This window comes from Falco biarmicus, chromosome 6 (genome assembly GCF_023638135.1).
Source record: "Falco biarmicus isolate bFalBia1 chromosome 6, bFalBia1.pri, whole genome shotgun sequence".
NCBI lineage: Eukaryota > Metazoa > Chordata > Aves > Falconiformes > Falconidae > Falco > Falco biarmicus.
In genome coordinates, this window is record NC_079293.1 from 18,017,810 (window position 1) to 18,030,554 (window position 12,745).

Consider the following 12,745-nt stretch of genomic DNA (forward strand, 5'->3'; position numbering starts at 1 on the left):
TCTGTCAGAAGCTTTTGCTATATGAGCCTATAGAGGTCTATCACACCAGGCATATACTAACAAGAAAAGCAAAGAAAAAGAGATAAGTTTTGCTCCAGAGAATGAGACGTGGGATTTGGTTGCCTAAGCATTGACTCTGAGAGCCATTTGAGATGTATGAGCGCAACTGCAACATCTGGCACATACAACACAGTACTTAGAGCGCACCACCATCTTTTTCAAAGGGTAGATCAGCTATTCCACAGCACCTTCAGTGGCGCCAGAGACAATTTGAGTTACCTACATGGCATTTAAGTGTCACTTTAGATCTTGGGCGTACTCTGCAAAGCCTCCCCAGGTCTGTAGCAAGAGCTTAGAAAGCTGACAGGCTTCTAGGTACACATATGTAACACAGGGTGAAAGAGAAGGGATTAAACAGGCAAAGGAGGCTGAATAAAGTGCAGAGACAGCAGGGACTCAATACGTAACAAATCTTGGTTAGCTGCTGGACTGATACATGATCACATTAGTTTTTAGGCACAAGAGCAGCAGCGTGTAATAAAACTGCAGTTGAGACTCTTTAGATTAGACATGATTTTCAACCAAGGAATTAGGTTTACTAGGCTATCTTGCTGGCCTTAAATTTCATGTGATTATAGTATTTTCTGATTAAGGATAAAAAAATAGTATTACAGGCTTTTATGGTGTTAGGGAAAACTTCCCGTTTAAAGGAAGATTTCAGTGAAAGGAGGAAGACATTTGAATGAAATAAAGGTAATTGAGAAAGTCAGACTGATGATGCTGAAAGAACTAAGGCAATGGTAAGGCTTGCAATAAACTTCATTTTTAAATATGAAGAAATGATTAATAAACCTTACATGAAATTTGATATAAAAGAAGGAGAAAAAATTAACTGATTCAGAAATGTAAGAAGGTCCAACATGTAAAGACAGAAATGACTAAAGCACAGTAGATACTTTGATTTTTAGCTGTTCTGGCTAGAAATGTAATCCTTTTTCATTGGCATTATAACTGCATATATGATAAATACAAACCATTTAAAACAAGTTTCTAGAAAGACAAAGAAAATCTATAATTACAATTTTTTTTCTTATTTAATATGAACAAAATGTTGCTTGATAGCTTTGCAAAGGACATCCCCGAAGGAAATTTTTTTCCATAGGCCAGTGACTCATGAATTATTCCATAGCATTGATTCTATTACTCCCAGTGGGTGGCAGTTTTCCCATCTGTAGTAGTTCCAAACATTGTGTTTCCCTTAGTGGTAGAAAATTGCATGATGAATCTGTTTCATATTAATTTTGATTAAACACAGACATTTGTGATAGCTTTAGTTACAATATACTCTTCACAAAAGTTACATTTTTATCGTACAAATGGGAGTAAAACTAGTTGCTTCACCTCATGCTTTAAAGTAAGAATACATTTTTGATAATTTTGACAATTAGAGTAAGGTTTCTTCGATAGTTTACTTTTATGTTACCCTATTAAATATAACTTCCTATTAAAAGTGCCTTATTACTCGTAGTGGACAAACAGGTCAGATTCTGATGATTTGTACTGCATGTGAAAGCTCTGTTTAGGAACATGACACATTTCCAAAGCTTGGCTTGACTTTTGACCTAGAATTTAGGGAAGAAACTTGGGATATTTATACTACTTTTTAACCTTGTCTTTTGGGAAAGTGCAAATAATTCTAATTGGCATAACCAGAGACCATCCATGTAAAAGGAAATAATAGATTGGGAATAGATAATGAGAAGGAAGCCAAATTTAATTTTTTTAGGTGTCCTGGAGCTGATCCTACAGAAATTAGGTTTTGTAATTTCTGAACCATGGAAGCTATACATAAAAATAAATCCCATGGGAAAAACTCATTCTTTATGACCAAATTAGCCACTTCATTCTTCTCCTCTTGTGCCAACTGACGTGTGGAGAATAACTGAAAATCTTCCACTCTGGGAATCACTCACATCAGCATAAGTGATAGATTCTTTCTTAGCTGAGTGAATGTTAATGAGCTCTAAGAGGATGTTAAGGGTCTGGACCAGCTTCCACTGAAGTAAGAGCCTAAGTTCCATGTACTTCAGTAGTGCAGAGTTAATCAGAAGAAAAGACAGATTTTAAAAAAAGGAAATATGACTTAGTTTTACAATTATTGTTTGAGTTTTATCTTTCTTTGCCACTGATGTAAAGTTAAATGTATCGACAATTTCTTTTAGCCAAGGAAGTTCAACACAGCGCAGTGGGATATTGTTTCTTCATTTAGGCATGCTTATATGATGGTGAATTGTTGTGTTGGATGCAAATGCTGTGTTGGACAATTATGTGAAACCATCTTCTCTTAGCCCTGCAAATAGCATGGAAATGTAACCATGGAAGGCTTTGGTATATCCCTTCAGTACAAGAGGGTTGCTGCCTAGTGGGAGGTTTTTCAGCATGTGTGAAATCCTGTTTTGTATTACAGATACAGATCTTTATAATTCAGTTTTATATTTTACTGCTACAGAAATTAACTGTTAAATAATTATACTGAGAACTCATGGACAGGTCTGGAATTTTCTAAATGTGATGATAAATAAATATCCCTGTTTCCCATCTCTTTGTGCGAAAGATCTAAGGTGGTTTTGGACATAAGTTTAGCAAGAAGAGTTATGCTATACAATGTGAGTAGAAGTCTCAGAGTGAAGCATTGTGTTCCAGGGTTTTTTTTGTTATATTCTTTGATCTCTTCTTTTAATGATAGGTACATTGGAATTTTGATGATCTGTAAAATGCTCAGGATGTAATTGTTAACTCATGTGCCATTGGCCAATGAACTGTTTCTGCTTGATGGGCTCATTATTAACTAGAAGCTGGGTGTAAAGTGCAAAACAATGGAACTATCTTTTCCAAGCCAGCATTGCACAGATGTAATCCATATGGAAACTATCAGGTTATTCCTGGTTGTTATGTTCATGTTAAATTTTTTTCCCACAGAATGCATTTGTTTTGGTGGTGTCTAGAACAGTGCTCTGGTTTTCACTGCAGCATATTTATTTCAATATTAGATGAAAACGCAAAGTCTGTAAGCCACAATCTTGCTGCAGATTAATCAGGGTACAAGAACAGTGTCTGTCCAATAAATTTGGGTAGTTTTACTTGAGAGAAAAAAATAGATTAACTGAATGTAGACTACAGTTTCAAGTAGATGTGGAGTTTTGTTTTAAAATGGAATGGTGTTAAATTAACTGATCACTGTATGAAAACCGAGGAGACTGTAGAGTTAAATGTGCAGTGATGCTGAGGAAATGACAAGAGGTCTTCAAGTATTTATGGAGGTGGAAGCTAGCATACATCAAATACAATCGTAGTTCTCTCTTGTGTTGTTCCAATTGCTGTATTTTAGGAAAACAGAATTTGTCATACTCATAGTTCTATTGACCGGGACTTTTGCTCTCACTTATGTGGAAATTCTTACGGATAATGAAAAGTGGTTTCTTTCCCTGTGTCAGGGTTTTCAGTAAAGCACTGAAGCCCTTGGTGGGCACCTGGGAGTATGTAAGCCTACCCAGCAGCAGACGTGGACTCCTGGCGTGAAAGCACTGGGGAGTGAGTGAACATTAGTGTTTCACTGTATCCCCAGATCAAATAGTTCTCGTTTCCAGCTGAAGCTCTTTTCTCTTGTGTTTTTTTTTTTTTTAATTTTCTATTTCCTGACTATTTCTGAACACAAATCATATGGCAAATGCTAAATTTATGAGAACATGAAGGGTGTGTGTGTGTTATATATTATTTTCTGGAGAAACTATTCCATGTATTTAAAAGGTTTTCTTTTCCCCCCTCAGGGAATTCCTGGAATCCCTGGAAATCAAGGAGCAAAAGGACAAAAGGTATTATTAACAGTTCAAACCACAGTTAAAACCTGTACGTATATATATATATACCCATTCCAAAGTAAGGGTTCAGTCTGTGCTCAGAGAAGAGTTTTCACAGTGGGGATTCAGGACATCAAATAATGCTGCAAATGAATGGAGACATGCTCCAAATTCTTTGAGTCATGTTCAAAAATCTCCCATTAGGTTTAATTTCAATATTCCAGAAGGAATTAATAATTTTAAAGTAACAAAGTTAGCTTCATAATACTTTGAGAAATAATCCTAAATAAATAAATCTGCTTAATTTAAGATATTTAACAACATAAAAATAAAGAATATTTAAATTGTTAACATACATTAATCACAGAATTCTTCTCTTTATGTAAAAAATAGGGTGAAATTGGACCACCGGGTCAACCAGGAGCAAAAGGGTCACCAGGGGATACTGTAAGTTTGCAAAATGGTGTTATTTTGAACAAATAATTCTGATACTGTCATTCTCTGCTTCTCAAAAGCAAACAAGCAATGGCAAATACAGTAGCAACCTAGCATTTTCAGACTGGCGAAGATGATCAGACTGAATCTAATCTCTGATTTCCCCCTGAAATATTATATACCCACTTTTCTTTTAATATTGATCATTTTCTGACTGCATGTTTGATAAACAAATCCAGGAAATATGTTAGTCTGAATTTACTCTCTGAATTAATTAACTGTGAATTAATTTTGAAAGTACTCATGTAAATTTATTTTGAAAGCTAAGACTGACATAAATATTGTCACACTATGCAATGGATTTCTGAAGATGAATTTCAGGTTGTTTTTGTGGTGGTGCTCTTTTGACAAACACTCTGAGAATAGCTGAGGTTACTGAATTCCCAGACTACTTAAAGAGAGATTTTTATTTTGGAATATAGAAAACTGAAAATAATTGATTCTTTTTGGACAGTCCACCTTACCACATCTTTGTGGCTGTGTGAGTAGGGTGGTTTCTGTGTTGTTTATAATCCCTTAGAAATCACAGTAGAAAAATAATTGTTCTGTAAGTTGGTGCAAGTATATATAGACTTTTAAAACACAGAAATTTTAAAGGCAAATGGACAGCTGTTTAAAACTACAGAGCTTTCATTAATTAGTAGGAAATTCATCAGGTATGTGTATATATATTCACATTGATGTATAATGCTGCCTTAAAAAAATATTATTTTTCTTTTGAAAAGTTCAGCAATGTTTAGATGGTCTCATTATTAATCATCCTCACTGTTAATATGCCTTTTTGCAATTTTCATTTAATGCATGAGATATTTTATCTTCTTCACTAAAATGCTTCTGACTTTCCTGAGAAACACATTGGCTTAGCATTCATAAATAAGCTGTTTACAGTGATTTTTCATTTAGTTAAAGAACTTATGTTGCACCCTGTATTTGACCTCAAGCAGATCAATATATACTATTACTACTAGATTTAAATAAATACTGTAGAGAATTAAATACAGAATGAAGACTGATGCTATTATCTCTATGCACAGTGGAGCGCTACATGACCAAAAAGTTTTAACCTTCTAAAAAATTTGTTGTTTATTCTTAGTGTATACTAAGTATACATATGGTAGTATAAGAGAGTATAAGAGTATAAGAGATTTTATGCAATTGTATTCAGGCTACAGAATTAGTAACACTTGTTAGGGAAAAAATTAGATAATACTTCTTGATTTGTAGCTAAATGGCATTTGCAAATTTTTTAATGTGTGACAACAATGGGAAGATGATCACATGCTTTTTTCTTGCCTTGTTGCCTCATCTTGAGATTCACTATATATTGTGCGTGTAACAGTCTTGTCCATGCCCAGTCCAAACAGAAGGAACTTCAGTTTCTCAGGAAGCCAAAAAGGAGTTCAGTGAAAATATTGGGAAATTTCAGCATTTCTGTAGTGTTACTACTGGGATAAATATGATTACATGGGGAACTGTAAGATACTGCTCCATTTTTGAAGATAAATATTCACTGAGTCCAACTCTGTTAGTTTGATTTTGATAACAGGGATGAGTTTTCTAAGATTTGAAACAAGAAGTATCAGATTCTTACAAATGCTTTAATAGCATTGCTTTGATAAATAAGAGACTAACATAAAAACATTTTTTTTAAAAAAATAATCTCAGAGCAATAATTCCCTTTCTAATTAATTCTGCCTGAAATGGGAGAATAAAAGGAAGTAGTAGATGAAATTATTGGGACAAAGCTGAGGGATTGGAATAGCAGCAAGAAGGAAATGGTCTGGATAGAGCTTCAGAAAAATCATTAGAAACAAGCAGATGGCATTCATGACATGGAAGAAGAGACTAAGAAGCTTAGATAGTGATGCCTGCATTGTAGGTACAATTGGAGCTGACCATTTTATTCCTAAATAGGGAAGGTATGGTTAGAAGTTGTGATATTTCTCCTACCAGCAGCAAAAGACGAGGCTATGGCAAATATAAGTTTTCAGCCCAGTGACATATTTGAGGAGTGCAAATTGTGGATGAAAGCTGTGAACTGTTTTCTCTGCTGCCCTTGCCGTTGTGTTAAGCTTCTTGTTATTTTGGCAGCAGGTGAGAGAACGTTGCTGTAGGTTCTTGGATTTTGGCAATTGTTAACAGATTGTATTGTTCAGTTTCATAAATTGTCTCTCTCAATTTATCTACCCCATCTCTTTTCAGGATCTTTCCCTATGAAAATGCTTCATCAGTAGTGAACTTCCTCTTGATATCCAGCCATTAGGCTGGATTTCATCCATTCCAAAAGACAAAGGGGTTTCGAATGCCACTTTGTAGTGTTAAAAGTGGAAGAAAAGGAGATGACTCATTCTGAACTTAAAGAAATCCATACTTATATCTGCAAGGCCAAATACAGAATAGGCAGTAGCTCTCTAGAATGGGCTTGATGTTCATTCCTCAGTCATCAGGATGCCTACTGTCACATCACTAAGGCCATTTTACTGTCAGTATCAACCTCTCATTGCAGGACAGGAATAGTCTTTTAAGGGACCTTTCTTTTCTGCTCTCAGTGACTCCAGTGGCGTTTACCCAGGCTGTTGTGGTAGCTTGTGCCTCATTTTGGTGGGTGGCAGGAACCTTGGAAGAAAGAGCATGCCAAGGATCTCCGTGTGGACCCTTTGATCCTCTGTCTTTCTTGCTGAATACCTCTAAAATCCTAGTTAAGGTTAACATCTTCTAGAGTACATAAGGGCGAACGTGGCATAAAAATTATTTGGGGCTTACATCCCGCTGTATCATTCCCCATTCTAAAGACAATCCTTGTTTAGATGGAGGTTAGCAACAAGTATGTCTGAACGTCTTGATTCATGCAGTCTGGTGTAACTGCATGTTCCTGCATGCCAAATTAACTTTCTGAGTATGAAGATAACTACTATCCGAAGGGTTATTCATATACTAGTGCTGGAATGGAATGTTCCTCAGGGTATGGCACTTCTCTGTCCAGATTGTTACTGGTGCATGTTTCCCTCCTAAGACAGAAAGGGTACCCAAAAGCAGAAGTCTTTTATTTCTCCAGAGAAAAAGAAAATACACATTGACATATTGGATTTCAGAGATTTAGGAGGAGTATATTTATGGGGAACCCAGGTTAAGAGCTCGCTAGTGACTGAAAACATGATCGTTTTCATCCCCAAGCAAAGTAATGAAAGGGTTTTTCTTCTTTTCATGGAAGACAGAGCAGTTATTTTGTCAGATATCTGAGTCACATATGAGTCTTGAACATGATGTCAGACATTCTCAGTCACAGAATATCGAATCAGGACTGGAAAATTTGTTCATGTTATAATTTTAGTAAATGGGGTTCCAAAATTATATCTCTTTTTCTTTCAACTGGACATACAGTCTGCTCTCCTTTAGAGTTCTACACATTTGCGTTGAAGTCACAGAGAGGTAATGCTTTATGTCTTTGCCATGGCTATATAAGGACCACCAAAAGACAAAGTCAGATGTAGTTTACCAGATTTTGCCTACATCTGGCCAGCTGAGACAGTTTTGGTTTATGGATTTTCTGAGGTTGGTGATTAGGAGTCCCATGCTTTTCTCACACCGAGCAGACCTGACAAAAAAGGATTTAGAGAAGACTGCGTGCTCCAGTTACAACACATGTGAATGCTGGATGGCTCTTTATTTCTAGAAAGAGCCTGTTCTTCTCCAGTTTCTCCTGGTAATAAGAACAATATGTGCCTACCTGGCTAAATGGAGCCTGGACTTTGCCTAAGGCATATCTAAATATGAGTCCTCTCTATCCTTGCTAGTTTTTATTATGTCTTAGTGTTGAAGTTTTGATTATGTGCATCAGTTCAGTTAAAGTCCTTTCAGTTTCTGTACTTCCCACCGTCCTCTCCCTGAAAGTATGTCTGTATTTTTTTCTGCCCCAAATTTATTGGGATTTTGTCATTTTGTATGGGATTTTTTGGTTGATTATTTGGTGAGATAATCTGATTTAATAGAATGTTATGTCCATTGTGGGAAGACTTGGTTTTCACTGGCCATTTGTTCTCAGTTTTTCTGTGAAGGTTGCCTTTTCTCTCCAGTCAGAAGGTAGATGAACTTCAAATGCTTAAGGCTGAATAGTAGACTAACTTTACTTATCTGTTGCAGACCACTCCCAACTTTCTATTTATTCTTGCACCTGAATTGCACTTAAATCAGGTGCTAGACTTCATTTGTAATCAGTCAGTTTAGACCTCCAATCAATTTGTTTAGACCTCCAAAGGGAGGAATGATCACATACCCTGTAAGTCAAGGCTTGCTATGTGTCTGTCTTGCTTTCTGAATAATGTTAGGTTTAAAATACCTTTACTCTGGTTTCCAGATAATAAAGATTATATATAGGCATATGAATGTCTATAAATGTATTTAAGACCTTACATCTTTTTTCATGTTTATAGTTCCTTAACAAAATATATGATCAATTAAAATCAATGTGATCCTGGAGAGAAAGATTGAAACCAGTTTTTGGGTTTTACAAATTCTGGGCTACTCTGTCACCCAATACATTGAGAATTTCCTGCACAATATGCAGCTACCCTGCATCCAGCCAGCAGCTCCTCCTTGCCTGACTCTACCACAGGCATGACCACTACATTACGCCCTTTTGTATAAAATAAGTACACTGGTTGGTTTTCTTTTCATGATCTTAAAGGACTTTTTCAGCCACCTAAAGATCTTCTCTGGAAAGAATAAATTTCCTTGACAGCCAGTTACTGCAGTTGTTTAGATCACATTTGGATGAAACGTTGCCTGAACTGAAAGTTCAGATGTGCCTGTTCCTAGGTAATGCATGCACATTTGGTCTCTCACCTGTGCCTCTAATCATTTTTAGTGCCTGTTGATGGAATTTTTTTTTCTCCATTTCTTTCTGAGCAAAATTGAACAAAATGCTGGCAGGAAAGCTGTAACGTCAGCTACAATAAAGCCATGTGGGATTCCAAAGTGTACGTATTTATTGCAGTAACTCACCTACCATGTTTTCTTCAAATTATATTTAGATAAATAACATCTGGTACTTGATACACTTGAAAATAATTTATTCATGTTTCCTATCAACTCATTTAATGTATCTTTTGTCACCTGATAAAATAAGTAGGAAATTGATGCATGGAATATTTGAATGCGTTATATGGCACTAGGGAATTTCAACCAGAAAAGATAGTGGGATTTTCCTTGTATTAGTCACACTGAATATGTTTGTTCCAGAAAAAACAGATGGAAAGCTGGTGGATAGTCTATTAATACCTTGGGAAAATTCCTCAGTAACAAGTTCTTCTTCAGTAATAACTATCCCTATTACATTGCCAACAACAGTAATTTACTATAATTTATCTGCCACGTAAATAGTGTCAGCTCTGGAAAATGAGAGAGTAATGCTACATTTTGTCTTTGAATTGTTCTTTTACTTTTAATTTTACATGCCATAGTTTTCAGATTATGTTCTCAAGCTTTTCCTATATTGCATCTGAAAGTTTTCTTCTTGCAGTGTACTCCTTTCTTGTAGTCATCTTCCTGTAATTTTTAAATGAAATATGTTAAATATGGACTAATAATGAAAGTGCAAGAAAGGAAGCCAGGACAACTGGATTTTATTTCTCCTTTTCCTGCAGATGTATTCCTGACCTTTAGTTATACTAAACCTATGTTCTGATTTGCCTTCTCTAGTATATGTTTGCATATCAATGTGGATATGTACACATACCTGATTAAAAAAAATAATAAAAGCTCTTCTGTACACATAGTATTTCCACTTTGTATAAGATAAAATGAATAAGGGACATTTGTGATGAACTTCTGATGATTTATGATTACCACTTCTACAATCCAAGGACTGGTGTGGGCATAAACTAGAAGGGATCTAGGGTGGAGCTGGTAGAGGGTAGGCTCACAGCATGTTACATGACTTGAAACACAGGGCTACGCTTAGCTGGCAATGTGAAAGGAGCCAGAAATCCCCCAGTCATATTTCTCATCCCTTCCCACCATCCCTCCCAAAGCTTGTGCTTGCTTTTCTCTACTGATTAACGTGCTAGTAATGAGCACAGAACAAGAATCCAAGGAGAAGAAAATAATAATTTCACAATTGTTTTTGGAAAAGGAAGGTAGCCCTCAAGGAATGCAAAAGAGATCACATAATGAAGAGAGCTGTATTTCAGAAGTAAGGAGGTCAATAGATAACATGAAATTTGATTTAAACCAACCAAATTGAATTAAGCATTACAGTTAAATGAAAATTAATAAAACCTTATTTTGCTATGTAAATAAAAAGAGAAAAAGTGAAGCAGACCTGATGTGTAAGTGAATTAAGACAGTCTTAATATAACCAAGTCTAGGTTCCAAAACCAAATTAATATTTTCTTACTCTTGCTGTAACAAAGCTGAACATAGGCCATAAGCAAATGGTTAATGGGAATGCATTGTCTCTTATGTTATGAGTGGAAGCAGATCTCAGAAACTCCACTCCATCTGGAGAGGAATTAGTAATTTCTGTTCCAAAATTATGAAAAAAATGTCGTAGGGTACAGTAAACCTTTATTTACCAATTAATAGATTACACCAGATTAACTGCATCATCTTTGGTAAACTGTCTGGTTTTCTATCTAGCTAACAACAAGCAGAGCTAATCTTCAAAGTTCAGCAAAGAGAATATATGATATTATTAGCTATTTTAGAGAAATGGAAGTTTAATAGAAGAATTTTCATGTGCAACTGACTGAACAGCAAAAGTCTGAGGCTGAGGAAAATTGGCAGCAAAGTTACTCAAGGTTTAGTTTTGTGACTGATACCATGTATTTGTATTCATAGACCTGTGTCTGTGGCTTAAAGAGCAAGTTGTTACATTTATTGATGGAAAGTTTTGGTGACCAGTAGTTTCTTACAACACAGCAGAAAAGAAACCTAAGTTAATCTGTGCTTGCCTTGGTTAACAGTAAAACACAGGTGAAATACCAGAAAATTGGTGAAATGCTGAAAACCCTGGGTACAGAGAATTGCTTCTTGTTCCAAATATTCTGAATTTTCTCTTGTATTTGCAAAAACAAAGCCATCCTTTTAGTTTTAGAAAAGAAAGTTATAAATTTTCTTTGGCAAAACTGAATTACAGTCTGGGTAAAATATCACAGTAGACATACATTTATTTTTGATCACATACAACTTTTGAAGGAGGTCTGAGATAACGTCATGGAACTGAATAGTTCCTAACATTTAGTACTAAATGTAATGTGGACATTTTTATCTATATGAAAGCAAAGATTAAATAACAACAACAGTAGTTTCTGAAAATACTACCAGTTAGAATCATTGATAAAACTTAATCTCTGACAAGTTAGATTTCCAGGCCTTATTTCATTGTTTGACTTTCTGTATTATTATGCTTTTATTTTATGCTCTGTCTTCAGTACATTCTTGTAGCAGATCTGATTTCAGAGTATATATGCAAGTCCAAATAAAACAATAATTATATATTGTTTTTATTGATGCATGCAGTTCTACAGTCAAAGAGAAATGAGATGAAGTGGTGAGAAAGACATATATTAACAACAGATGTGGAAAATACTATAAATGGGAATTCCTTCCTGGAAAATATACTTTTGAAAAAAGATCTTTTTCTGATGTATACTTGAGAGTAGCTTTAAACAGAAATTAAGAAAAGCAGCCATTTGATGGTTTAACAGACTTTAGCTCTTATTTAAGATGTGGAACAAAGACAACTAAACATGCCTTTATCAACACATTTCCATGAGAGGAAACCAAGGGACTGTTTTGGCAATTGTGTGATCTGGCTTTGTACATGTGCCGAAGTGTCATGGTCTGAAATGGCAGAAGCTATTGAATTCTTGAATGAACAGTTTGATCCTGAAGATTATGCAGAAGGTGCAAAGATGTGGCCTCAAAGTTAACCGCTCCCCATAGATCTCCACAAAGTTTGCAAAAGGAGTCAAAGCATGGAAGCCTTTGAGGGACACACAGTCAGAAGAGAAGGAAGAGAATTATGAAATGCCACATATACTTTTGCTGGTTTTGGAAAACCTAAATGGAAACTGAGAAACTCTTGTGTCACTTTCAATTATAGCTAAGGACATATTAAAGATAAGTTTAAGATTAGATCACACAGATGGGGTTTTGAGTTGCAGAATTTTTTCTCTCAGGAGCATTTCATGTCAGCATTGTGCTTTTTTCCTGCATCTTTTTTTTTCCCATTGCACAGTAGCCCTTCCTTTGGCCATAGAAGATCTAAATAACCCACTGTGCTGTATCAGAGCTACAGCCTGGACAGTAATGTGATGGAAGACATTATATTTCCTATCTTATTTATTTCACGGTAGAAATATGATACTAATAATACTAATAATGCTAATACA

At 35.5% G+C, this 12,745-nt stretch overlaps 1 protein-coding gene across 1 annotated transcript in view; it reads left to right on the plus strand.

Moving 5' to 3' along the window:
• The window catches only part of COL21A1 (collagen type XXI alpha 1 chain), a 113,923-nt gene that overhangs the window by 83,254 nt on the left and 17,924 nt on the right, over nt 1–12,745 (plus strand). Inside the window, exons 18-19 of the mRNA XM_056344645.1 lie at nt 3,828–3,872; nt 4,251–4,304. Coding sequence (XP_056200620.1) covers nt 3,828–3,872; nt 4,251–4,304 — 99 coding nt within the window. The remainder of the gene's footprint in view (nt 1–3,827; nt 3,873–4,250; nt 4,305–12,745) is intronic.